This window comes from Scylla paramamosain, chromosome 42, assembly GCF_035594125.1.
Source record: "Scylla paramamosain isolate STU-SP2022 chromosome 42, ASM3559412v1, whole genome shotgun sequence".
Taxonomy (NCBI): Eukaryota; Metazoa; Arthropoda; class Malacostraca; order Decapoda; family Portunidae; genus Scylla; species Scylla paramamosain.
This window is the reverse complement of record NC_087192.1, coordinates 5,112,458-5,138,629: the sequence shown is the minus strand read 5'-3', so window position 1 is coordinate 5,138,629 and position 26,172 is coordinate 5,112,458. Positions and strand designations below refer to the sequence as shown.

The 26,172-nt window shown below is 41.2% G+C and overlaps 1 protein-coding gene across 5 annotated transcripts in view; it reads right to left on the bottom strand.

Moving 5' to 3' along the window:
- Positions 1-26,066, bottom strand: part of LOC135093183 (uncharacterized) — a 29,510-nt gene extending 3,444 nt beyond the window's left edge. The window contains exons 1-16 of one of the 5 annotated variants that reach the window (XM_063992152.1): positions 25,939-26,066; positions 15,992-20,294; positions 15,132-15,200; positions 12,392-14,714; positions 11,849-11,957; positions 11,397-11,551; positions 10,640-10,850; positions 8,795-10,043; positions 8,276-8,419; positions 4,421-7,437; positions 4,051-4,146; positions 3,617-3,714; positions 2,974-3,168; positions 2,118-2,363; positions 1,678-1,866; positions 704-818 (exon numbers count right to left, since the gene is read on the bottom strand). In XM_063992152.1, coding sequence (XP_063848222.1) covers positions 704-818; positions 1,678-1,866; positions 2,118-2,363; positions 2,974-3,168; positions 3,617-3,714; positions 4,051-4,146; positions 4,421-7,437; positions 8,276-8,419; positions 8,795-10,043; positions 10,640-10,850; positions 11,397-11,551; positions 11,849-11,957; positions 12,392-14,714; positions 15,132-15,200; positions 15,992-20,052 — 12,277 coding nt within the window. In that variant the 5' untranslated portion in view covers positions 20,053-20,294; positions 25,939-26,066. Of the gene's footprint in view, positions 1-703; positions 819-1,677; positions 1,867-2,117; positions 2,364-2,973; positions 3,169-3,616; positions 3,715-4,050; positions 4,147-4,420; positions 7,438-8,275; positions 8,420-8,794; positions 10,044-10,639; positions 10,851-11,396; positions 11,552-11,848; positions 11,958-12,391; positions 14,715-15,131; positions 15,201-15,991; positions 20,295-22,620; positions 22,762-25,938 lie in introns of those variants that run through there. The other 4 variants (XM_063992154.1, XM_063992155.1, XM_063992156.1 and 1 more) reach the window with 4 other exon arrangements.
- Between the last annotated feature and the right edge of the window lie 106 nt (positions 26,067-26,172).

Below are 26,172 nucleotides of genomic sequence, written 5' to 3'. Positions count from 1 at the left end.
GTTATCCTTTCTATACATATATAATGAATCTTTGACATAAACCACTGTCTTTCCACGGATGTGTGCTCAACCTGCACATGGAGAAAACATAAATATGGAAGATCAAGCAATCAAAACCCAGACACCAGAATTCTCTAAAAGTTTGGCAGGACAGCAGCTGAACTCCTAAATGAGATGGTTGTAGCTACGACAAGCCCAAACAACAGGAATTTACGTTGTGCCTATATCAACAACAGCTGTTGCTTTTACTACAGGTTGGGCTGAGACAACTCAATGTTTCACAACCAAAACTAACAATCACCACACCACATACTATCTTAGAAGCCACATTCCTTGGAAAAAATTTTTAAATGACAAAGCCCATCATCAAAGATACAAAATGGAAATAAAATGGGAATACTGAGATGGCAAGCTGAAGGGCACCAAACCTCACTAGACTCGAATACTAGCATAACAGAAATTGTCAAGGAAACATAACTGCAACAGAAAAGCATAAAAAGATTAAAGTAATAACAAATTAAAGAAAGATAACCACACAGATTCTGAGCTGCAGGAATCATAGGGTGTGTGCATAGCCAGAAATAACCAAACCTCAATCACCTGATCCCTATTATTGGTAGCTCCTAAAGGGAGTAAAGGAGGCACAAGAAACCAATAAATAATGATGAAACAGGATACTATCATGGTGATACACAAATCTTACCTCCAATAATTCCTGCTAGGTGTTTTATAAGGATACTCCTTTCACTGCGAACTTTCTCCTCCTCCATTATCAGCCGCTGCTCATCACTCCTCAATATTTCGCAAACTTTTGTTCCCTGCAAGTGAGAGGCATTTGGGGTGAATATATCATTTAGGAAATTTTGCAGTCTTGTCACAGGGATGGTGAGAGGGAGTTGCTATCTTAATCTGTATCAGGTCCTCAACCAGCATGTGGAGAGATGAATTATGATGAAAACAGTAACTAAAACTATATTTTTCATTTTCATGCACCATCAAAAAAAAAAAAAAAAAAAAAAAAAAAAAAAAAAAAAAAAAAAATCCAAATTGAAGCGTCCCAAAGTCAACCCAAATGCATGCAGAATCCTGTGCTTAATTTAGATTACAGCCCAATATGAATGGAACCTGTACTAACCATTGTTGATATCTTTCTTAAAGGATATCCTGCAATCTATAGAGATGAAAAAAATAAAATAAAATAAATAAATAAATAAATAAATAAATAAATAAAAAGTTTGCTTATACCAAAGCCAAACAAAGTTGTTATGAACCCTTCATTTGACTCCACTCACATATAAAGGTTGAAAAGATATTTTGAAGTTAAACAACTTGAATTCATTTATTTAATCCTATATACCAATAACTAATATCACATGAATTAATTGCACATTATAGTAAAGATTTAAATGATGTATATGTAAATAAATAAAGAATTTGTTTCCAGCATGTCTCAAATATTACAGATACAAAGAAAACTAATTAGGTATTTGTATTATTCACATTCCACATTGATCTGATCCTGTAAAGACATTACAAATATCAAGCAAGAAAATATTAGTCCACATTCATATTCCATTGCATGAATCCTTTCCCTGAAAACATGTACCACTAAAACACCACACATGCACACAACAAGCCCAACACCATCAAGCAACATGCACTCTTAAATGCACTTACTGCATTGAGAACTGATTTCTTAGGATGTACAAGTGTGTTTTTCACTAAAGGATTTCTTGGTACTCTAACAATAACACTCTGGAGGTACAAAAAGAGATGCCGCATCACTTTTCTTCTCATCCTTTCTAACTTGTTGTGAAGTTCAGAGTTTCGTTCGTCGTTTTGGCCTTCATCAAATAGCACTTTTGCCTAGGAAAAAAACAACATTCTGAGCAATCAAATCCATGATGAGACAAAAGTTCCTAGTTCTTTTAGTAATCGGCTTATTTCAATTCAAATTTCAGTTCCTCTCGTTCAGCTAAATGGATAAGACCCTGCAAGAGAGAACCAGGACTGAAGGGCCAGCCATTTGCTGGGTAAGGGCAGGGAGAAATAGGGATGTAACCTCTAGGGGTAGTCTCTATCTCAGTTTCAATCACACCTGCTGCTTCCCCTCTAACCTTTTGCTTGTTCTGAGATAAGGCAGCCATCAATTGTAAATGCCTGGCTTTGTGTGCATTTGTTTTTCCCTTTGGGACGGTGAGACTATCAAGATCATCATCCATCATGATAGAGGAATCTTCAGGTGATGGCTGCAGGTAAGCCAGATGAGTTGAGGACCTAGATGAAGACTCTGCAGCATCCGTGTCCTCATGTTCCTCCACCCCTGATGATTCCATGGCCTCGATGAAATCAACCTTCCTCACCTGGGGAAAAATTAAATATTTATAAAAATAATGACTATATTCAAACACATACAGAACAGCCATATTCTTTAGTCTACAGTCCCATGCTGTATTAAATATAAAACATCTAGTGTGAATCTTTCACCATTTTTCAGAAATATTTTGGTGCCTAGGACTTCATCCCATAACACTTTTGTCTTTCCCAACATCCAACCTCAGCTTCCTACTGCCTCCCAAATTCTGAAATTAGATTTTAGTTTCTCTCTTCTATCTGCAACAAACACTATAGTTTATCACCTGCAACAGCAACAGACTAACCTCACCATTTTCTCTGATCTCCATACATCATTCTTGGACTGCTAGCCTTTACACTCCTTACCACTTCAGTTATGACTGTACATTAATCAGGTACAATAAAGCCTTGGAGAGTCAGAATGCAGAGCTCTAACTATTCTAATTTAGAGAAAGAGTAGTTTTCATCTGATTCTTGTCACCACATATCAATAAAACAAAAGCATTATTAGTCAGTAAACATCTACTACTCACTATGATACCATGTTTCTATTTGTAAGATTTATACACAGCTGTATCTAGGTTAGCAAACTTTGCAGAATTTAAAAGTCTTCCTTACCTTACTGCTGCCATTGTCCAAGAGAAGCTGCTGCCGAATCTTGTCTCGATTCTTTTTGATATCGTAGAAAGTGCTGGGCTTCACACCAAATTCAACACACACCATCTGCATGGTTGCACCACTATCCACTCGCTCTAACACCTTCAGCTTGTCTTCTAAACTCAGGTACTTCAGCTTTATTCCTTTTCTTGTCTTCTTCAAAGGTTAAAAAATCATATCAGGGATGACTGCACAGGAATGCACAAGTAGACACAAACAGAAGGAAGACCAAAACACACTCCTGGCATTAACAAGACTGACCAAACCCATGTTCCAAATTCTACATGAAACCAGGAACACACCATGTCTTCCATTTTTTTCCATACAATTTACCTTTTTCCAAACACCTGGGATGGCACACAACAAAAGCAGACATTTCAAATAATCGACATACATAACTACAACACTTTAAAAATACATTTACAAATATGATACATTACAAATGAAATAATAAAGAACCGTTAAATGTACTCTTAAGGCAATATGAGGTAAAAGAGATTCCCAAAAATCCATCTTCAGAAAGGCACAGAGTAGCCATAGTCTCTAAAATGCGAGTCTAGCCTAGTGCTGTTTTGAAAACTTAACAATAGATCCCAGCACTCACCTTCACTGCCTCTAAACTCTTCTTTGATCGAGGGCAGGGCCGCTCCACCACTGAGGGAGATGCACCAGTGGGCCAGGGCTGCTCTGCACTCAATGCATCTGGAAGGAGTTGGTGGGGATGATTGGCAAGGGTTTTGAGAAGGAAGCACTTAAACTTCACCACTTCACCATAAGGCATTACTGTGACTGAAGTATAGACAAATGCTCTGAGTAACAGGTCTCCACATTTCACAAAAACAAAGTTTCAAACCTACACACCCAACTGATGAAGAGAGAGAGAGAGAGAGAGAGAGAGAGAGAGAGAGAGAGAGAGAGAGAGAGAGAGAGAGAGAGAGAGAGAGAGAGAGAGAGAGAGAGAGAGAGAGAGAGAGAGAGAGAGAGAGAGAGAGAGAGAGGCTAAACAAACAAATAAATTTTACTGTTATGAGAACTCACTTGTTTTGGCTTTCTTCAATGGTGGTACTTCCTGAAGAAGCTTTGTCTTCCTCTTGCCATCTTTACATGGTGGAACGTATGCATACTTTTGTACTGCTGTGAATAAAGTTTATTGGATGAGATAAGCTAAAATCAAGCAAAGTCAGTATTCGCTAATAGAGATCCATCACAACAAAATCTGACACTGAAAAACTTCTGTCAATATAAGTATATAGGTCCTCACATCCTCTATCAATGAAATACAGAAACCATAAGTCATCTTTTTCATCCCTTCATTTCCATCAAGATCACATCACTAATCAATACGGGCAATTTCTTTCTTTCTTTTTTACTGATACACATAAATCCAAGTGAAGAATAATGCCTTTACCTTCCACTGTCTCATGCTCCAGCTGCTGGCGAAGGTTGTTCAGTATTGAATTGGTACAGTCTGGGTCTCCCAGCATTTCAACATCAATAACTTCATCTTCTGACTCATGCTCTAACTTTGGCACAATTATTTCTTCTATGTGTTCCATGCTTGACAGATTAAGACCTACAGTGGACATTGAAGAAGAGCTCTCTCCTCTAACTTTCAATTTGACATTCCCATCAGGAATCAATTTTACTGCATTGGGCTCATCATCACCTTTTGAATATGAACTCAGCCCCTCAATATTTTTGTTTACCATGGGCTTTTTCATGTGGGGCTGAGCCCTGGGTTTGGTTAACAAGTGACGAAGCTCTGACTGGGGTTTCTCAGTAGCACTGGGTGGCTGAACTAGATCTTCTTGAGGTTGTATATTGGTCACTGGACTGCCTTGAAAGCCCAGGGAGGCATGCCCAGACTCATTCTCAAATGACATTCTAAAACTGCCATCTTCACTATGGTACTGTGATGGTGTGCTCTCTACTGTTTGTTTTGATGTGGATGCTGAGACACAATGTTCCTGGCACACTAAGCCTTCTGAACAAGTGCAGTCTTTTTTCATCTGAGCAGTGTGTCCAGGAAAATTTAATGAATCATATGCCTTTCCTGCTTCTTGATATTCAGGGTCTCTCATTTTGTCAATTTCAACTTTCTCACCAATTCCAACCATTTCTCCTGTATTCCCTCTTTTTTTTGAGGCTAATTTCACAAGATGAGTTTCACTGGAATAGGTGTATGAAGACAGTTCACCAGTGTTTTCCCTAATGAAATACTTGATGGAATTTATTTGGAAAAGCATAGAATCGGGAACTGAGGAAGAGCTGAGAACGGCAGACACAACTGAGCCCAGGATGAGGATGGGCAAGGTGCTGGTCTTACGGGCCCTGGCAAACCCATACAGCATGGATATTGATGTGCCATTCTTGACACTCAAAGTAACAGGTGAGAGTGTTTTCTTGGACATGTGGTAGATGTTCATCAAGACATTTTTCCTGATGGTGCCTAAGAGCCATTCTAATTTGACACTTTTAAAATTGAGGGAAAGGTCAACAGCACTCCAGTGAAAACCACTCTTTTTGATCAACACTTGCTTTTTCTGGTCTTGCATATCCTTGGCTTTTCCAGTGCTTGAATCCTGCCTTTGAACCTTTGTTGATTCTTTCTCGCCTTCTTTTCCACTTTCACACTCATTAGCTGGTTCCAACAGAAGACTTCTTTCACCAGATTTTGAGTCTGCCACCAAATCCTCATGCGTTTTAATAAACAATGAATTTAGTCCACATGTACTGGATTGTTTAACTGGTGATGGTACTTCTGAGTTCGATTCACTTTCATCCTCTGCTAAGGAGCTATTTTTCTGCATTGTGCTTGAGATAGTTGTCAATGAAGAGACAACATTAGTTTCAGCAACTCCACTGCTGGATGCAAAGGAAGCGGGGGATGTGAGTAAAGATGGAGTATCTCCACTCAGTGAACAAGATTCAAAAGTCTTCTTTCTGTTAGTGGTAGGGATCTCAGTTGTTGGATCAATTACAACAACATCATCAGAGCTATCTTGAGAGTTGCTTTCTCCCTCCTGAATGCTAGAGCATTTCTCTATTTCACTTGGTTGGAGGGTGTTTGAAAGGTTTCCTGTATTAGGTAAGGGTACTAAAAGAGTGCCTTTGCAAGACTGTTGATATGGATGGGTTGATGCTGGCTCTGATGATGTTCTTGATATGAAATTATTGATGACAGAAGATGGTAATACCAACATTTTCTTCTTCTCACCTTCAGCTAAGGTATTTCCAACTGAGCTGGCAGCAGCACCATCACTACTTTCTAGACCAGCTGGTATCAGAAGCATTTTGCCGCCATCTTGAGAAGAAGGGACCAGAACCATTTTCATTTTACTGGTAGTAACAGTAGCACTGGAGGTGCTGCTAGTGATGGGGGTGGTGATGGTTGTGGTTGTTGTGGTTGTGGTGGTACTGGTTGTGCTGGAATTCTCCAAAGAGCTGTTGCCTGGAATGGTGGGTAATAGCATCATGCGAGATGAAGCACCAGAGACAGTGGGAACAAGCAGTACTTTGGAGACACTACCAGTTGTGACAGGAATATACAGCATCTTGGAAGAAGGAATCTGGCCACTGTCTGCATCAATTTGTTCCTCAACTTTGGAATCTGAATTATTTGCATCTGCTTGTTTGGATAGAAGAATGTTAGAATCAGTGGTTCCTGAACCTGGTAATTTTGGCAAAATGTAGCTGACTTTCCCTAAGGAATATGATCTTGGTGATGATGGAGACTTTTCTGGGCTCTTCCCAAACACCTTGTTACTTGCTATATTCAGTGTTATTGACTTCATGGGTGTATCTCCCAGGACACTAGGAACTGTTGTTGCAGTTGAAGTAGATACATTGAAACCCGTGGGCACAAAATACAACTTTTGTTGTGATGCATTTTCACTTCCATTAGCTTGAGCTGCCAAAGACAAACTCTCTCCTTGCTCCTCTACAGGGAACAGTGTGTCACCTTTAGATGGTGAAGTTATAGGAACTAAATCTGGAAGAGCCTTTTGAGTAGCTGGAGAAGTATCATGAGATGAAGTGGTTGGTGTTACTTGTGTTACTTGAGGTTCTTCAAACTCCTCTTGGATGGCTTCTGGGGATCCTATCAGCTCTGCCATATTTGAGTCTGAGGCACTGTGAACACTTGTAATTAGAGGGAGAGACCCTTCCCAAGCTCCACTGTCTCTCTCCTCTGGTGAAGGTGGTTCAACAAAATCATCTTGCTCCTGCTTCACATCACAGGTATCTATTAATATCTGTTTCTCTTTCTCTTCCTCTTCTAAGTCAATGACTTGAGGAACTTGTGGCTTTACAGGTGAGTTTACTTTAGTCTTGACTTCAGCTTTGTTAGGTCTACCTGGCCCTTTCTTCTGAACCACTCCAACAATCTCCCACTTGCAATGAGAGTCGCATCTGATCATAACATACCTGTGAATGATATATAAAAATCATATTAATAAACTGAGGTATTTTGAATTAAATTAAAATCTTCCTGAAATGTGAGTGCCCATTTTCTCCCCACCAAGTGATTTAACTGACAAGTTCATTAGACTAAGCTGGGTTGTAATGTTATACTTCAGGAACACAGTGAGTTTAGCTGGCAAAAATTATTGCATATCCCACCCCAGGTTTCTGGGCCATCCTTGTCAGATTAGACTCTCCTTCATGGCACATGTTCAAAAGAAATCATTATTCAGCAGAAGCTTATAAATAAGACTGTTCACAAACTGTTTACCATGTCATGTGGTACTCTGATGATGAAGTACTAACTATGCCAAAACAATGTGCCCACTAAATTTCATTCAAAACTAGCTACCACAAGAATGCTGCTTCACTGTTACCTACACCCACCTGCCCTCCTGCTTTGTCTTTCCAGTGTCAATCACACAACTCCTTTTCCTCTACTTTTTCTTGCGATCTCTACCATTCTGTATTACCAATTTCCCATATTTCTTTACTGTTTTTTGCTTTTTCCTTATTCCTTTTTGCATATATTGCTTTACTTGCCTTTCCCTCACTTCTACATCTTTCCACAAACTATGTGAATGTACACATGGAAACACCATCCTTACAGTGATAGCAGCCTGGTACACAAATGACCTGCTTCCTTATAAATGGTAAGTGGCCAGGTATACAAATGACCAGCTTCCTTATAATGATAATGGCCTGGTATACAAATGACCAGCTTCCTGATAATGATAGTGGTCTGGTAAACAAATTTACCTTTTTTTTTTTTTTTAACTAGCATATGAAGACAATTACTTACCTTGGTCTTATCCCAACATAAGGAGGAGGGAAAAATATTTCACGCATGTTTGGTCCTACATCAAGGGTGCTGTTCCTGATCATGTTTTGAATCTGGTGCATCACTTGAAGGGCTTCATCAGAATCCACAGTCCCAATGATGCATCTGGAGTAGCAACAGGAATAAACTATATGAAATCAGGGAAACAACAGAACAAATATGTCTTACATACACATTTTTACACAATACTTTATTCACATTCACATCAAACCACTTTCTTAAAGTTGTTTGTTAATTTTACTCCATTTCCAAGAAAGATTTCCTTATGATCTTAAATATTCAAACAAATGCACACATGCACATACACACAGCACAAATCTGAGTCACAAAAATCTTAACTCCTAGCTTCATATTCTACTCTCAAGTGAAGTTAACTGAGAAAAGTAAGGTAAACTAAAAGGAAGGCATACTGAAAAGTATATGTCAGTGCATTTTCTTTTTGACTTTTAACACTCTTATCCTAATATCTCAATAGCTCACCGTCCAGCTTTGTTGATTCCAACAACTCCAATAATGTTCATGTTGATGAGCTTCCTGAAGCGTGCCTCAGCAACAAGCAGAGCATTTCCAGGGATATTCTCAGAAAGATCAAGCTCCAGCTCTCCTCTGTTTTCCTCAGCAACCATCATCTCCAGCAATGACAGAGTCTTTTTCTTCTGTTCAGAAACTGATCTCTCTTTTGAGTTTGACTGGTAGCTTTTTGAGAAGCTGCTGCTGCCTACTTGTCCTATTCTATCGTCAGATTTTGTTAACTGTGCTCTCTTTGGCACTGGCTCAACAGCTCCACTCAATTTCCTCTTTGTGACTCCCTTTGCATTCTTGGTTTTGGTTCCTGTGTTCTTTCGTGGTTTTGCAGGGCACTTAGGCAAGTTGCTAGTGCCCTCATTACCACTGGTTAAGTCTACCACTGGGTATGAAGTTTCAGTTTTTATGGATTTCTTGCTAGCACTTGGGTTAAATCCTATAGCATTTTGTAAATTTATTAAAGAGTCACCCATAAATGGTTCAAAGTTATTATTGAATGGTAAGACTGGAAGCTTTACTTCATCAGATGATTTTTGCTGTCTGAGACTTCTCACAACTGACTCGACAATCTGTTCTGGTGTGGTGTCTCGAGCAGCAAGGCCAGTGAGGGTCATGTTCTTGGTTTCCTCTGTTATATTCTTCTTAGTATATCCAGCTGTCCTTGCAGAATACTCATCTGTACAATGATACCATTCTTTCAATTTCCAGGTATATTTGCGTCGGGTTTCTGAATTATTGACAATGATGTTCACAATACTGCAATTTGGATTAATTACAACAGCCATTTTTTTCAACTCTTTATCTTCACATGCTTCCCCTTTACTGCTCTTCTGTTTTAGTGCTTCTTCAAAGTCAAGCAAGGCACTTGATGTGGAGGCAGTGGGCTCATCTAAAGACTTCATCACACTGTTGGCCTCATGAGGGGACATCACGCTGCTGGACTCAGGTGAGGGGTCCTGTACACTGTTGGACTCGAGAGGAGGCAGGGGTGCAGCAGGGTCTGGTTTTGCTTTTGAAAATAAGTTCTTCCTGAAGGACTCTGCTCTGACTGTGCCATAAAATGCAGGATCAGTTAGACATCTGCAGTCATAACAGGAGTGATCCATGCACCAAATACTGATACCCTTGATGTCATACCAAGGAATGTTCAGCTTAAACTTTTTGATGTATTTTGAAGCCTCAGACAGTGGAATACCAGGATAGTCTGTAAAAGATAAAATACAACTCTCAACAGTGGAATACATAGTGACCATTTAGTGAGCATCTCAATTTAGTCGGATTGTGTATGTGTCAATATGTTTGATACCTAATTTAGTATAGAACTGAAGAGCATGGCAACTATAGGTACCTCATTTTGTACAAAATCTAAAAGTACAGAGACTACTGACACTTCAAGTCATGGAGCAGTTGCAGAAAAATACCCTAGTTTCCTGTTTCATCTACAGAGGTCCAGCTTCTGATCAAGACTCAAACCATGCAGAAGGTAATAGCATATGGGTTGCAAAGAATTTATCCATTAATAATATGAAATTATTATAATAACAAAACAAATAAATAAGTAAAGTAAGTAAATAAATAATAAATAAATAAATGAAAAATAAAAATAAAAAATGTGAAACTCATATATTTGTATTTGCAATGAAGCTTGCATCTCCATTCATTTTGCTCCTCCTCCTGACATTATTACTGAGTATGAGGCACATTTGGTTTCTTCAAACCTGTATCTAGGTTTCCTTGGCCCACAAAACTCCAATACAAATGGAGCGACAAACTACGGTCAGTAAACACAAAATGGAATACCTGGCAGCAAGGGACAATCTGGAGGCTCAAGTAATGGAGTACCTGGCTCCAAGAAGACATCTGGAGGGTTATTCATGCTGTCTCCTGCCAGGTCCGAGTCAGTCCAAATTGACTCCCGATACCTTCCAGGTAACCTGATTTCTCTCTTCTTTCTTTCAGCCCCAACCAATATCACCTCAGATCCCGTCTGAATAACAGTTCTTCTAAAGTCCTGAAAACAAATTAGGTTTCCTCAAGCATTATGTGATGATATAATAACATGAAGTTACTATGATGGAAAAAAATCTGTTTAGTATACATCTATGCACCATAATGACATCTCACTTAAAGAAAGTTATGCATGACAAGACATACACGCATTCACATTCATGTACTTTTCCTCACATTTTAACCTGAATGCCTCTATGGAGAAAGCATCAATCCTCACTACACCAAGTAAGTTCACAGAGATCAATTATGAAAATACATGGCAACTTTCTTATCACAGCCCAACAGCAGAGCTAGTTTACTCCTGCACCACAACACACTCATTCCATTCACTGCAGCTGGCCTGATCTTTATGATGGGACTACATACAAAAAAACATCTCAATGAAGCCTACAAACCCACACCTCCAATCACGCATCCACAACAGCTCTCCAATCATCATTATCAAGTTCAACCACTCTTCCTTCCTCTTGAGACATTTCTTCCCTTATGCATCTACACTCTCCTCACTCCATCAATGTATTCTAACTGTTAAATATGATGCACAAACCTTTTCTCTGAGTGCCAATCCTTCCTTCTGCTCCCTGTCAAGGTTGAAGATGGACACAGCGTTCATGGTTCTCCCGGAGCCAGATGGAAGTTTCCAGCTCTCATCACGGCAAGTGCAGTCAAACATGCACTCAACACGGCCACAGTGCTCTACACCTGAGGAGGTTTTAATGAAGATATTGAAGATTGTGAAAGATACAGTGATGCAAAACTGCACTGCTTAGTATAGTGGTTGAAATATGTCAATGTTCCAGTTGTACTCCTTAACTTTTCGTAAGATAAATAACAAATAAAGCAAGAATAACTAAAACCAATGTCATTCCTAAAAGAAGAAATAGTTCATAAAGTAAGATCAAATTTGCCCCCATGTAGTCTTCGTAACTCTATCAAAAAAGCAACACAAGGAAACAAAATGAAAATTAAATCTAGAAACAGTAGGAATTTGCAACTTACTTTTGCGGTGACAAAGGAGTGAGTCGCAGACACAGCCCAGCTTGCAGTGCTCATTGGTACAGTTCTCCTTCATCTCTGGGATGACTGTTTCCTCTTCTTCTGGGACTGACTGTTAGGGAAAGGGATAAAGAAACTCTTTTACCTCTATGTTGAAAAGTTGACATAAATGGATGGTAAAATGCTATGAAGCCATAACAATATGGTATCATGCAATGCAAGTAATATGCAATGCAATTTTAATTACACAGAGGAAGAAAAACAAAAAGTAATAATTCATAAAATAAATACTTAAATACACAACAGTTTGTTTTCTGCATGCCAGTAAAGAAACCCAAAGTCAGGGGGCAATACTTCCAAGAATTACTACTCAACACAGAGAGAGAGAGAGAGAGAGAGAGAGAGAGAGAGAGAGAGAGAGAGAGAGAGAGAGAGAGAGAGAGAGAGAGAGAGAGAGAGAGAGAGAGAGAGAGAGAGAGAGAGAGAGAGAGAGAGAGAGTCACACCTAAATATGACATACAGGTAGAAGGACATGAAGAGCCTTACCTCATGGGGTGGTACAAAGTTGACAAAGTTCATGTTGAGGCGCTTCATTTCACGTGATAGTGAGGGGAACCTGTGCATGTTCTTCTTGAATACCTTAGTCTTGATGTCCACTCGAAAAGTATCTGGAGTGCCTGACTCAGAAAACTCTTCCTTTTCCTCAAGGTCCATCCTGTCAGCAGACTCCTGTGATGAAGACAGCCCAGTGCTTCTGGGACTCTCTGTTCCTGACCCAGCACCTGGCACACTTATAACAGGCTCTGGTGGTGTGATGTTGTCCTTGCCACCAGTGCTCCCTTGGGCACTTTCCTTGAAGGCCTCTGATGGTGTATTTGTACCAGTCTTGGAAATTAATACTGCTTCAGATACTGTTTCTGTGCTTGTCTTGTCTTCACTTAGGGCTGAGTCTTTTCTTTGTTTTGTCTCTGCCTTCTCTACTGCTCCCACTTTCTTTCTTTCAAGATTCTCCACTGAATTTTTGCTAATGCAGTCTAGGTTTGATCCTTTTTTGTTTGAGTCTTTTTCTACATGACTTTCCTTATTTTCTTCCTGGGTTGTGAGTTTCCTTTCTTCTGTCTTCTCCAAAGTACCCAATTCACTTTTATCACCTTTGAGTTGTGAGACCTTACTCACATTTTCTTCATCTTCTAAACATAAAGACACTGTTTCCTTTTCTTCATGTGATACTAAGGATTTAATCTCTGTACCTTTCTTTTCTGAGCTTTCACAACTCAGACTGTCTTTTCCTTTAAGTCTTAAAGCCTCCTCTCCTTTTTCTTCTTTTGGCAATACAAGTTCCTTTGATGTAAACTTTTCCTTCACAACCAAGACATCACTCACAGTATTACTGTTTGTTAACTGTTCAGGTTCAATTGTTTTACTCTTTTCCTTTACAAAAATCACTTCATTTCTGTCCACTTTTTTATCCAAATCCACCAAGTCAGCAGCCGCAGTAGTGCGACTTAACCTGTCTTTTTCCGTACCTTTATCATCCACATCATCACTCAACAAAATCTCAATTGGTGCTGCTCCTTCCTGTTTCACCTCAACCTTGGGCTCTGCAGCTTTCCCTTCCTCCAGGTCTTGGGGCTTTACTGCTGCTGTGCCCTCAGACTTCTCTTCCTCAAGCTCCTCTTGCTTCACAAGGAGATCCTTACTATTCTCTGAAGTTTTAACATTTTTATTCTCTTCTTTAACTGCAGCTTCCTCTTTTTCTTCCACAGTTGAAGGCTTGGTGGCTCCCTCTCTAAGGTCACCAGAAGCTTCCTTTGTATCACTCACAGCCTCTTTTCTGTCACCAGAAGTTTCTTTTATGTTCACTACATCCTCTTTTACATCACCTTCAGCATCTTTCACATCAACAGCTTTCTCTTTCTCCTCAGTTTCATCCTTTCCATCACTCTCCTCATCTGACATGGCCAGCTTGGCAGCAATGATATCCAGGATGTTTATCTTGGTAGGCTTTGGAGGAACTGGAACAGGAGCAACCTTGGGGATGGTGAGCTCCATCTTCTCCACAGGGGCTGCCTCTGGCTCATCTACTTCCATCTTCTCCTCTACACCTGAGCTTGATCCAGGAACAGGTGGACTCTCTTCCTCACCATCAGGTTTCTTCTCTACTGTCTCTTCAGACTTCAGGTAGGAGCTTTGTAGTGCCGAGAGAGCAAATTTGGCCATGTCCTCATTGATCTCCACTGCCTGAACCTTCCTGGCCATGGATTCCACAGTCTCCCCTCTCTGGATTGGAGGTACACCTATAGGAAGCACCACCCTGGCACGCACTGAATCAGAATTTGAGGGATTGATTTTTGTCAGTGAGCCTCCCAGTGTTAGAAGTTTTCCCCCGTCATAGACATAAACAAGCTCTACTGACTTTTTGGGGGTAGGTTCAGGTAAAGGACTTTTCTGTGACTTGAGGACAGTGGAGAGGGGCACTAACTTCCCAGCCCTGCGCACAAACACATCAGAAGCGTCTGCTTTCGTCTCCTTACAAAGCTCCTTGTTGTAGTAGTACTTGTATTTCTCCTTAGGGTAAAGTATGTCAATAGCATTCACCTCCTCATACTGGTCAACTGATTCAGTCTTTGCACTCTCCACCACGTGCTGCTCCAAGGCGCCGGTGTTGGGGTTCACACCCATGGCAGTCTTGGTCTCAGGAGGTGCCATCTCTGGGGGTGTGTGGGGTGGAGAGGGAGAAGGTGGTGGAGGAGGAGAGCTTGGTGCAATGGATGTAGGAGGATGGGCCTGAGATGGAGGTGGTGGGGCTGGTGGCGTGGGATCCAGCAACTCCTCTTCATCAATCTTTGACACTCCCTCTTCTGTGACTCTGGTGGTGAATGAAAAGTTCACAGTTTATGTTCATTGTAAGCATGTCTCAGTACAATAAACACAACCACTACATATGAAATAAATTAAAAGATAGATTAATATATGAATGAATAATTAAATAAATGAATAAATTAATAAATTAATATTAAAACAAGTTGTGGAGAACAATAATAGTCCAATTTATTACTACAAATCCAAATTTTCCTTTATTCCAGCTCATTTACATTAGCAATGTCACACTAACACTAATAATTCCTTTGCTTTATCTAGATTTTTTTTCCCCTGCACTTCTTTTACATATATGTGGCACCAAGCTTTGTTATACACTATATCATCAACAAGTCAGGAACACCAGTGGGCACATTAAACAAATCAATGCTGGTACTGTAAGCTCTACAGTTAATTCATTACTTACTTGCACTTAGGAATTTGGTAACTGATATTCAGACGTGAATTCTTGTCTAAAAACATGTCCAAGTCATCACTGAAAAAGAAAGAGAATGAGATTAATACTTGTTCTAGTGGTGTCTCATAGAGAACCATCACCATCAAATAACAATTTTCATGTCTATCCAAACTCACTTTTCTTGCAAGCTAAGAAATCCCTAATTTTTCCTCAAATCACTATGCATTATATCTACTTCAACCTTTGTAAGAAAATACATGAGAGAGAGAGAGAGAGAGAGAGAGAGAGAGAGAGAGAGAGAGAGAGAGAGAGAGAGAGAGAGAGAGAGAGAGAGAGAGAGAGAGAGAGAGAGAGAGAGAGAGAGAGAGAGAGAGAGAGAGAGAATGCCTGCAACATTATTGCTCTTGAAAAAGTGACAGAAATATAAGAACTCTATAACCAACGGCAAAACTCTAAGATATGTGTATAAGTTTAACTGCTTAATGTCGACTGATGTAGAGAATAAGTTATAAAAAAAAGGATTACTGTTATTATTCATTTCCCACTTCCTTATCAATTATGTATTAAGCTTCAAAATTCTCCTTTTCTCTAAAATGTTCACACCTCTTCCTCATGTGCACTGCAAACACAAAGGAAATATGGAAATGTGGAAGAAAACTAGGAAAAAAATTAAGAACATATTGAGGATCAGAAGGAATGAAAGGGGAAAAAAAAAAAAAATAAATAAAAGAATGAAAGCAGAGCATGCATTTGCACACACACACACAACACACAGATTGTAACTGTAAATGCAAAACAAATCTTCATGACAGAATAAATATTGTACTAACAACCAATAATGACAAAAAAAAAAGTAATTCAACTCTTACCTGGCAAAAGCCCCAGAATCAGCAGCACTGCCCTTGTCTCTCGAGGAAGCAACACTGGTGGCCACACTTGATGTTACCTGCTCTGCTGGCACCTTGCGAGCCCCAGGTCGCATTCTCTTATATCTCAGTAACCTCTTGCGTCGCTTCCTCCGCTTCTTCAGCCACTGACGGTGTGCCTTGGTACTCTTGCCACTGCATGTGCCATCATAGGACATCATTTCCTGCTCTGTGGTAAATGAGGTGAAGGAGAAGCCATCCACGATGTCAATCATTTCCCCAACAGGGCCCACCTTGCTCTGCACCAAGATCCTCTCATTGAGGGCAACAGAGTAAGCAGGTACATGATGGACCTTGGGATCAGGGTCTGGAAATCCCAGAAAAGGACTATCTAAATTAATTGGAACATCATTTTCTAATGTATTCTCTCCTTTCCTCCCCTTTGGCGGTGGGGTAGGTTCAACTCCAAAGCCGTTCTCTTTGTTAGAACTGGATGATGCACTGCTGGATGAAGTGTCAGCATCAGTTGGCATGGCAGTGTCTCCTGCTTCCTTGGGCTCTGCCTCTGCAACTGAGGATTTACTGGGTGTGTGCTCAGAGAAGAGGGAGTCATGTTCATTGGCAATATTAGCTTTGGATGTTTGTCCTGGACTTGTGCCTTTCTTAGCAGAATCATTAGTGTTGCCTTTGGGAGTCTTTGAGCTACATTTGATGAGTGAACTATTTTCTTTACTTTTTGTCACACACACATTGGGCTCTTCCTCGTCTTCTTCTTCTTCTTCCCCATCAGAACTTGATACAGTGATATCTGCCTCAGACTGGACTGTCTTTTCATCATTGAAAATTTGTTGAGGTGGCCTTTCATCATTAAAGATCTGACTCATTTGTCTCAGAATATTTATCTTATCATTATGGAGCATTATATCCATGGACCTCTTGGCTGTACTGGCATTGCTGTACACTGGGCGTGGAGTCAAGCTCTTTTCATAAGTACTGGGAGACTTTTTTCGAGTGGTGGCCGAGCCTCCTGAGGAGTAAGAGTGGTCCAGAGCAACTCTGCCCTCAGGAGACAGAGAATCCTTCTTTGAGAGAATAGAAAGCTCAGGCACCTTAAAAGTGTCCTCCTCACTGCTGCTCTCCATATCTTCATGGGCCAGCATATCACTCTCTGGCATATCACCTACACTGCCAATCTGTCCACTGGAATCATCACTCTCACCAAGAACCACCTCCTGTGTCTCTATGTCTGTGTAATCCAGCATGGCTGCCTTCTGGGAGGAGCAGCTTGGCATTGGCTGAATGGAAGCTTGTACACCCTGAGACTTATCTCCTCCCATACTTGAATCTGTGTTGGTGCAAGACTCAGGCTTGGGGGCAATATCTCTTTTGAGATTTTGAGCAGTTGATGTTCCTTTTGTGGAAGGCACTTTGAGACCCATCTTGCTGGGTGTGAAGTTTGTCATCTTGGCTGACCCTTTCACACCTCCAAAGGTGACTATCTGAGACATGCTTACCATGAATGGAGGATTCTTCTGACTCTGACTGATGGGAGACATGACAGCGGCTGGGTTGGTGGGTGATGATGTGACAATGCCTGACTTGATGGATGGACCTGACTTAGGTGATGATGTGACAATGCCCGACTTGATGGATGGACCTGACTTAGGTGATGATGTGACAATGCCCGACTTGATGGATGGACCTGACTTAAGTGATGATGTGACAATGCCCGACTTGATGGATGGACCTGACTTAGGTGATGATGTGACAATGCCTGACTTGATAGATGGACCTGACTTAGGTGATGATGTGACAATGCCCGACTTAACAGACAGACCTGACTTGGTTGACGAAGTGACAGTGCCTGGCTTAATGGATGAAGGACCTGACTTGGGTGATGAAGTGACAGTGCCCGACTTCATGGGCAAAGAAACTGACTTAGGTGATGAAGTGACAATGCCTGGCTTAATGGATGAAGTCACTGTGGCTGACTTGACTGGTGGAATGACTGTATTGGACTTAATGAATGAAGTGATACTGGACTTGACGGGTGAAATTGCTGTACCAGACTTAACAACTGAAGTCACTGTGCCTGACTTGACAGGTGAAGTCATTGTGCCTGACTTGACAGGTGAAGTCACTGTACAAGACACCATCCCTGATTTGACAGGTGAAGAGGTTGTGCCTGACTTGACAGGTGAAGAGGTTGTGCCTGACTTGACAGGTGAAGTGACTGTACTGGACTTGGTGGATGGCATGACTGGCCCTGATCTGATGGGTGACGGGACAGGGCTTGGTTTGATGGATGACATGATTGGCTTTGGTTTGCCGTGTGGTACAAATGGATTAGGCCTGATGGGTGTGGGCAGCGGTCTTGGCCTGACAGGTGGATTACTTGAGTCTGGATTAACAGATGAAATTATTAAACTTGACTTGATTGGTTTTGAGACCAAGCCTGATTTGAGAGGTGCAGAATTAAATCTAATAGAAGAATTTCCTTGAACTGCTCTCAAGACTGCTGGCTGAGAAGATCCACCAGCTGCAGCCTCCTGAGCTCCAGGTACATTATCAGTCTTAGCTTGCTCCTTGCTAGTGGTGTCAACAATAGTATGCTTCACTTGAATCTTCTCAGCTGCATTACTGCTGCTCTCACTGGGAATGTTGCTAACTGTCTTATCCTTAGTTTTAGCTAATGTATCTTTTTCTTCAGGTTTTGTATCACTAGTAACTTTCAGAACAATGATATCGTGATCAGTTTCTGAATCCATACCAGTGTCTTTGCATGGTTTGGTCACAGATTTGTTGACCTCTGGTGTAGAAGGCTTGGAGTTTGCTTCATCACTGGAATGGGATTCATCATGTGTGCCACTGGGTTTCATTGCCATGATGGGTGGAAGAGCCATGGAAGCAATCTTTAGGACTGCAGTGTTTGGGCTTTGATCAGATGGAGCTTTTTTCTTACTTTTAGGTTTGGCTGCATCATTTTTAAGTCCCTTTTCAGATTTTGACATAATCACAACAGGAATCCTTCTGTCAGCATTGTTCTTGGTCATCTTATTAAGGATGGTGTCAAGGTTAGAATAGCTTGTATGGCTGTCAATCAAGTCTCTGGCAGGTGGGTTAGCCCTTGGATTTTCACTAACAAGTTCTTCTGGTTCATCAGTGGAGTTCCTCTTTCCCCTGGTGCTTCTTCTACTGATGTTGCCAGGTTGCTCCTCTTCAGATCCTGTGGAAGTTTCTTTAGACCTCACCTTAATGTCACCCTCTGCAGCACCTTTACTGTATGTCTTTTTCAGAGTCTTCTCCTCACTACCACTATCTGAAGATTCCTTCCCACTCAAATGTCCTGCTTTGCTTCCTTCCCTTGCTAGCCTTTTCAAAGACTCTGGTGTCTCCATCACTTTGGCTTTCCTCTCTTTCTTGCCACTTTCCTTTTGGTCTTTTTTAATTTTCTCTGCTGGCACTGTTGGTCTTGCTTTAGAAATCAGTGCCAGTGGGTCTTCAGGCACCCTTGTCCTTCTACGAGTGGCTATGCTCTCTGGGTCAAGCCTGGGTGGGTCACTGTAGTTCTGTGCACGTCCCCTCCCCTCCTTCAGGAAGAGCACCAAATCTGGGGGAGAATCACTCTTCCTCTCACTCTTGTCTAGTTTGGAAGAGGACTTTTTAGTCAGAATGGCTGTTGCATTCCTGCTTGCTTCTCTGGTGCTTCTGGTTACAATGGGACTCTCAGCATCTTCAAACCCACAGAAGCCTTCAGTCAGTATTCCTGTCTGGTCCTTATCTGATGTGTCAGTGCCCCTAGCTTTCCCTTTGCTATCCTCACTCCCAGAAGCAGTGACTTTTACTTCCTTTGACTCGGCAGACCTTTTTGTGTTACTCTCAGTGGCGGTGACTTTTGAGTTCTTTGTGCTATCCATTTGTGTTTTACTGCCAGATGCAAGGTAATCACTTTCACTACCACTGCCACTCTCTGGGCCAGTGTGTGCTGTGTCTGCCTTCTCTATAACTTTAAGTGGTGTTGTTTCTGGATTATCTTCATTCAGTGACATTCCAGATTTTGACATAAGCTTCTCCTTAATGAACAACAAGTCCTCATCTAAAGCTCAGTCTTTGTCAGGTGCAAGATGGGACTGTTCCTTCCCTCAGTGCCCTTGATGACTGCTGGCTGGTGGGGAACTATAGCAGCAGCTCTGCAATACCTGCAGCTCCAAGTGTCTATGAGCCTCCTCACTCCAACATTCAGAGGAACTTCCACAGCCTAGGCTGCTCTCACCACCGGAATTACTCATCATCACTCATCATGGTCCTGGAAGAAGAAAAATAAATCAAGGTGATAATATCAGCACAGGTTGGCATGGCAATATGTTTGATACAGATTTGTTTTTACCTTATGATATGTGTTTACAACCTTGCTAATTGGTGAAATATCAATCACTAGTCCTTGGTGAATGAGTCACTGTCTACCTCTAAAATAGATAAAAAAAAATAAAATAAATGAATTAATGAATGAATGAATTAATTAATTAATAAATAAACAACTGAATAAATTAAGAGACACTTTCATCCCAACCTTACTTCACACTTCAGCAGACTGGAGCACACAACATATACATCTCTCACTTCACAACCACCCAACACAGGATCCCTTGTAATATGACATGTCCCCCACAGGTCTTCCCCTTGAAATCCCTCAAGGGCCATCTATGCATCTCACCCTGTACAACTCCTCTCCAATTCCACACAGCAACACATGAATACATATTTACCACACATCTTTTGTGCATGAGTGACTGTCCACCTTTTTGATGTAGAAAAAGTGAAGTTCACCATGAACACTTCTATCTCCATCCTTACCTTACCCTTCAGAAGACTGGAGCACACAACACAACACACACCTCTCATTTCACAACCACCACCACCACAGTGTTTACATTTGTAACACTCAAGCCTCTGCTTGTGTTGAAATATCTGCCTTTCTAGCCACCTGGACCACCAGGCCTCCTGCCATGCTCTTGATACCTGAGAAGATCACCAAACTGCCACCAGAGTGCACCACCAGGCCACACCTAACAAGCAAGCTGTTGTTGACACAAAATGGCTACTCCCTCCCAATGGCTGTTGACAAGGTTGCCATGCTTCCAGTGTTTTCCTTCTTTCCAACAGCACTTTGGATTTGTGTTGGCCAGGACACAAAGAACAAAGGCATGGAGGAAATTCCATGAACTGTCATATTATTTTACAGCAACTCTAACTCCCAGACTAAACATAACTCAGACAATGGGATTTAGTCTTTGATAGGCAAGATGAGTTTGACTTGCCAAACATTCTGAAATAACTTAATGGCTCCCCAACTCTCTCCTGTCAACCCTATAAGCAAACCACCAACACATCTACAACTAGTTGATCCATCCTAACTAATAACAACCTCTTTAACAAGGGTCTAACCACCAATCATGTCTGTTGCCACACAATACACCACAGCACAATAGCTTCAGTTGTCTTGGTGAGGTTCCTGGATCATGCAGTCTTATCCTAACTGTATGTCACACCAAGATTCCCTTTATTATAAGCTTGCCAAGAAAAATGCTTAAAAAATATTTCAAAAATTGTATAGCAAACAATGTTGATAACTGAAAAATTTAACTTGCTGTTCTTTTTACTAAGAGGAGAGGGGAATATAGTAAAATCTAACAATACTCTTCATGGAAGTGTTTTCCAAGATGGTTTTAAGGATGAGGTGACAGCAGTGTTGCATTATCCATAAGACTGACCAGGCTGAAGCCTCAGGGCCCATACAACTTTTTTTAATGTGAACCCTAAGGGTCTGCAAAAGCATCCTCCATTAATTACTTCAATCGTAACATTACTGAAATTAATTGTACTAAAGGAAAGTCTGACTTGTGGTGGGAATGTCAAGGGGCCCTAAGGAGCTCAAAACACTGGGGCCCTGACGGGGGTTAATAAAGCACTGGTGAAGAGCTGGAGTGTTTTGTTAATGGGAAAGGTGAATTTTCAGTGTTCAGAGAGAGAGAGAGAGAGAGAGAGAGAGAGAGAGAGAGAGAGAGAGAGAGAGAGAGAGAGAGAGAGAGAGAGAGAGAGAGAGAGAGAGAGAGAGAGAGAGAGAGAGAGAGAGAATGTTAAGGAGAATGGGGGAAAGGAATAAATAATGCGAGTCATAATTCTGCCTTTATGGAAATATATATATATATATATATATATATATATATATATATATATATATATATATATATATATATATATATATATATATAAAATCCTCACTCTAACCTGACCTCCCCCACACTGGCTTGTAACATGACATTCCCCCTCTTCCCCCCATAGACACAAAGTCCTTCCCCTGGACATCCCTCAAGGGCCACCCACACATGTACACTGCACAACTCTATTCCAATTCCACACAGCCACACATACCTACATATTTATCACAAATCAGTGACTGTCCACCTTTTTGATGTATAAAAAAGTGAAGTTCACTAACACTTCCATCCCCAGCCTTACCTCACCCTTCAGAAGACTGGAGCACACAACACACACCTCTCATTTCACAACCACCACCACCACAGTGTTTACATTTGTAACACTCAAGCCTCTGCTTGTGTTGAAATATCTACCTTTCTAACCACCTGGTCCACCAGGGCTCCTGCCATGCTCTTGATACCTGAGATCACCAAACTGCCACCAGGGTGCACCACCAGGCCACACCTAACAAGCAAGCTGCTGTTGACACAAAATGGCTACTTCCTCCCCATGGCTGTTGACAAGGCTGCCATGCTTCCAGTGTTTTCCTTCTTTCCAACAGCACTTTGGATTTGTGTTGGCCAGGACACAAAGAACAAAAGCAAGGAGGAAGCTCGCTGGGCTCAGTCATGCTATTTCATAACTACTTTCATTCACAGACTAAATATGACCTTAAAGGAAATGGGAGTGAATCATTACACAAAATGAGATTTACTTTCTAATGGGCATTCTTAAGCAATCCTTACAACCTGCCAGCCAGCCATCCAGTTAATCACCAACAGGAGACAGACAACCTGAGGTTGTCTTCTATCACACTGCAGTCCCTGTTCCTCCAGTAGAAATGAGCCAGCAAGTAAATTCCAGAACTCCCTGCCTGTTTCTGTTTTACCTCCTTACTATAACCTAGACTCTTTCAACAGGGAGGTTGCAACATATTTATCCAAATTTTGGATGAAATATCTTTTGGGACGAGCAACTCAGTGGCCCTTTTTACCTAGATCTTTTTGTTGCCCTTGGTGAGGACTCCTCTTACATATAAAAAAAATAAAATAAATAAGTAAAAAAAAATAAATAAAAAAAAATGATATAACAGTAATCCTGCCAAACTGCTCTGAGCTGGCAAGGCATGGTAGGCAAACAATGAGGTTTAATGCTCCATCCTTCCTCTCCCTAACCATTAGAGGAAGCCTTTCCCCTTACAGATGAGTCAGATACATTGATGATAAAGAATTAACTGAGAAATACAAACATCCAGTGCTAACAAAGGCATTGGACATCAGTACCATCACTAAGCTGAACTTAAATTGTTTCCAATAAATGAAAAAAAATATATTTAAACACAACATATGAGTGTAACCTCAAATTTGCAATTTTCTTGACCATAATTTGCAGATCACAAAAGTAGCCATCCAATCATTATCTCCAAGTTCTGACTCCGCCTAAAAGAAACAGTATTGGCCCAAAGTTCCACCACCCACACTCTTGAAGCCTCATCCCTTGCACCAAGGGACTGCTGAACCTTCCTCCTCTTCCTCAAACCCTGGCTGCCTGGAAAAAATTTAGCTTTATTCCCTTTCATGATGCAAGCTGCCCGCCATGACACTCTAACCTGCACAGCATGGTATCTAATTTAAGCCATTCTTACTATTGGGAGAGACCTGTATCCTGGAGTGGTAACATAGCTTCGCTGCACAAGACTTTCTTCTTTCTCTCGCTCCTATTCTGTCCACCTCTCTAATGCAAGAGTTAACCAATATTCTTAATCACTCATCCATTTCCCTGGTAAATTATAACTCCCCACCTGCTTCTGTATTTCCTCCTTCCTTTGACTTGAACTCTTTCAAGAGGGAGATTTCAAGATACTTATCCTTTAATTTTTGATGATGATTTTGATGAATTTTCTCTCTTGAAAAAGTTTAAGTCACAGACAGGAATGAAAGACTGAGATGGACAAAATAAAACAGATGAAAGGTTGAGAATACTGGCCGACTCTTGCATTAGGGAGATGGACAAAATAAAACAGATGAAAGGTTGAAAATACTGGCTGATTCTTGCATTAGGGAGATGGGCAGAATAGGAGATAAGAGCAAGCAGTGTCCTGTGAAGTGAGGCTCTGAGAGTGGCAGAAGACAACAAGCTAGCAAAGTCAAAAGAGCAATTGGAATGAGAGAGAGAGAGAGAGAGAGAGAGAGAGAGAGAGAGAGAGAGAGAGAGAGAGAGAGAGAGAGAGAGAGAGAGAGAGAGAGAGAGAGAGAGAGAGATGCAATGATGTAGTGAAGAGAGAGAAGCTGAAAACAATAAGAGACAAGAAGCTAATTCATGAGGTTAGATAATTTCTGGTGCCCAAACTGAGTCGTGACAGTTGTTGGAAGGCTATCGTCTTGCTAACCCTTCAATTCAACACTAAGCCTGACCTAACATATTGATGACAAAATACATAACTCTAACATAACCAATTTGGAAATATCTACAGTAACAAGCAAATTACCAACTGTTGGACGAGTTAATTCTCACAATATCTGTACAAGTAGTGGTTTTGACTGGCTTTGTGATGTCGTTTCTATTAAAGGATGTATATGTCCCCTACCTGTGCCTGAACGAGGGAGTGGCAGCTCGACAACATGACACCTGGATCAGAGTCGTTAAGTATAATAATAGTTTCAATCAAGCAGGCCTAGTACTTAAAATTAAAAGGTAAGGTTAACAACAGTACAGGTAGAAAAATAGTTAAGTTAAATAAGGTTAACAATATCCTAAATAGTCTTAAATAATTAGCATTTAAAAGGTAAGGTTAATAACGGTATAGGTAGAAACATTTATAATGACTTAACAGCTACCAATAAAGCCAGGCTCCTTAAGTTTAACAATGTGTCATGTAGTTAAGCATCGTTAAATATGACAAGGTTAACAACTCTGCAATAAGTCTTAATTAACTACTTTACAGGTGAGATTAACTTAAGTATGGGTAGAAATGTCTTTAATTACTTGACAATCATTAACAAACCCAGGCCAACAACATAACTGGCATAGGTTCCCTCCCCCACAGCCATCCTAATCACTCCCAACATGCACTGGGGCCAGCTAAACCCTCACCTTGCAGTTTGGCAGGCCTGGCACTCCACACGCTGGTACTCCTGCATGGCGCCGCGATCAACACCTAACAGCCACGTCTAACCAGCGGTCCTCGATGGCCAGGTTGCCTACACTTAGGCTAAACACGCTAGGTGGTTTGCTCTCTTGATGCCTTTACTAATCTTTCGCCTTAACCTTACAAATACACAGTTACTGGTTATCTATAAACAAACACTCCATATACTTTATTTAAGAGGCAATGTCGTTTAAAAACCACAACTTCCCAAACATGTGACATTCAAGATGGCAGAAGTCGGCAACCACATTGTGATGCCGCCGCCATCACAGCTGCTGGCACCGGGTTGCAGGAAGCACGGCGCCCTGTGTCACCACCCCCTGCTTGCACCTCTGCCTGTAACACACCGCTAGCCTCGCCTAGTACCCTGGGCAGCGACTCCTATCATGAGCAAAATGCGTTGAAGGAACTATTTCGGACTACCAATGGCGGATTCGCGTTCTGTCCCCTCATATACGTGTACCAGACTGGGATGGGACTCTACAAAGACCCACTTACTTCCACAAGATACTTAAGTTTTACGCAAACTGGACGGCATACTCACAGTTCTGGCGTAGACTGTATAATCTAGCGTTTCGTGACAGCAACGCGAGGCACCACAGTGTTATGGTCACGCGGAGACAACATGGCCGCCGGCGCCTGCGCACTCCGCCCACTGTGTTGTGACGCGATAAAAACCGGTAAAATGCGCAATTTCGGTCCATTTACCTTTTAACATACCACAAACCTTCCCAAACTTTTTCAGTATCCCTTCAATACCTCAAATGCAAAACAGTAA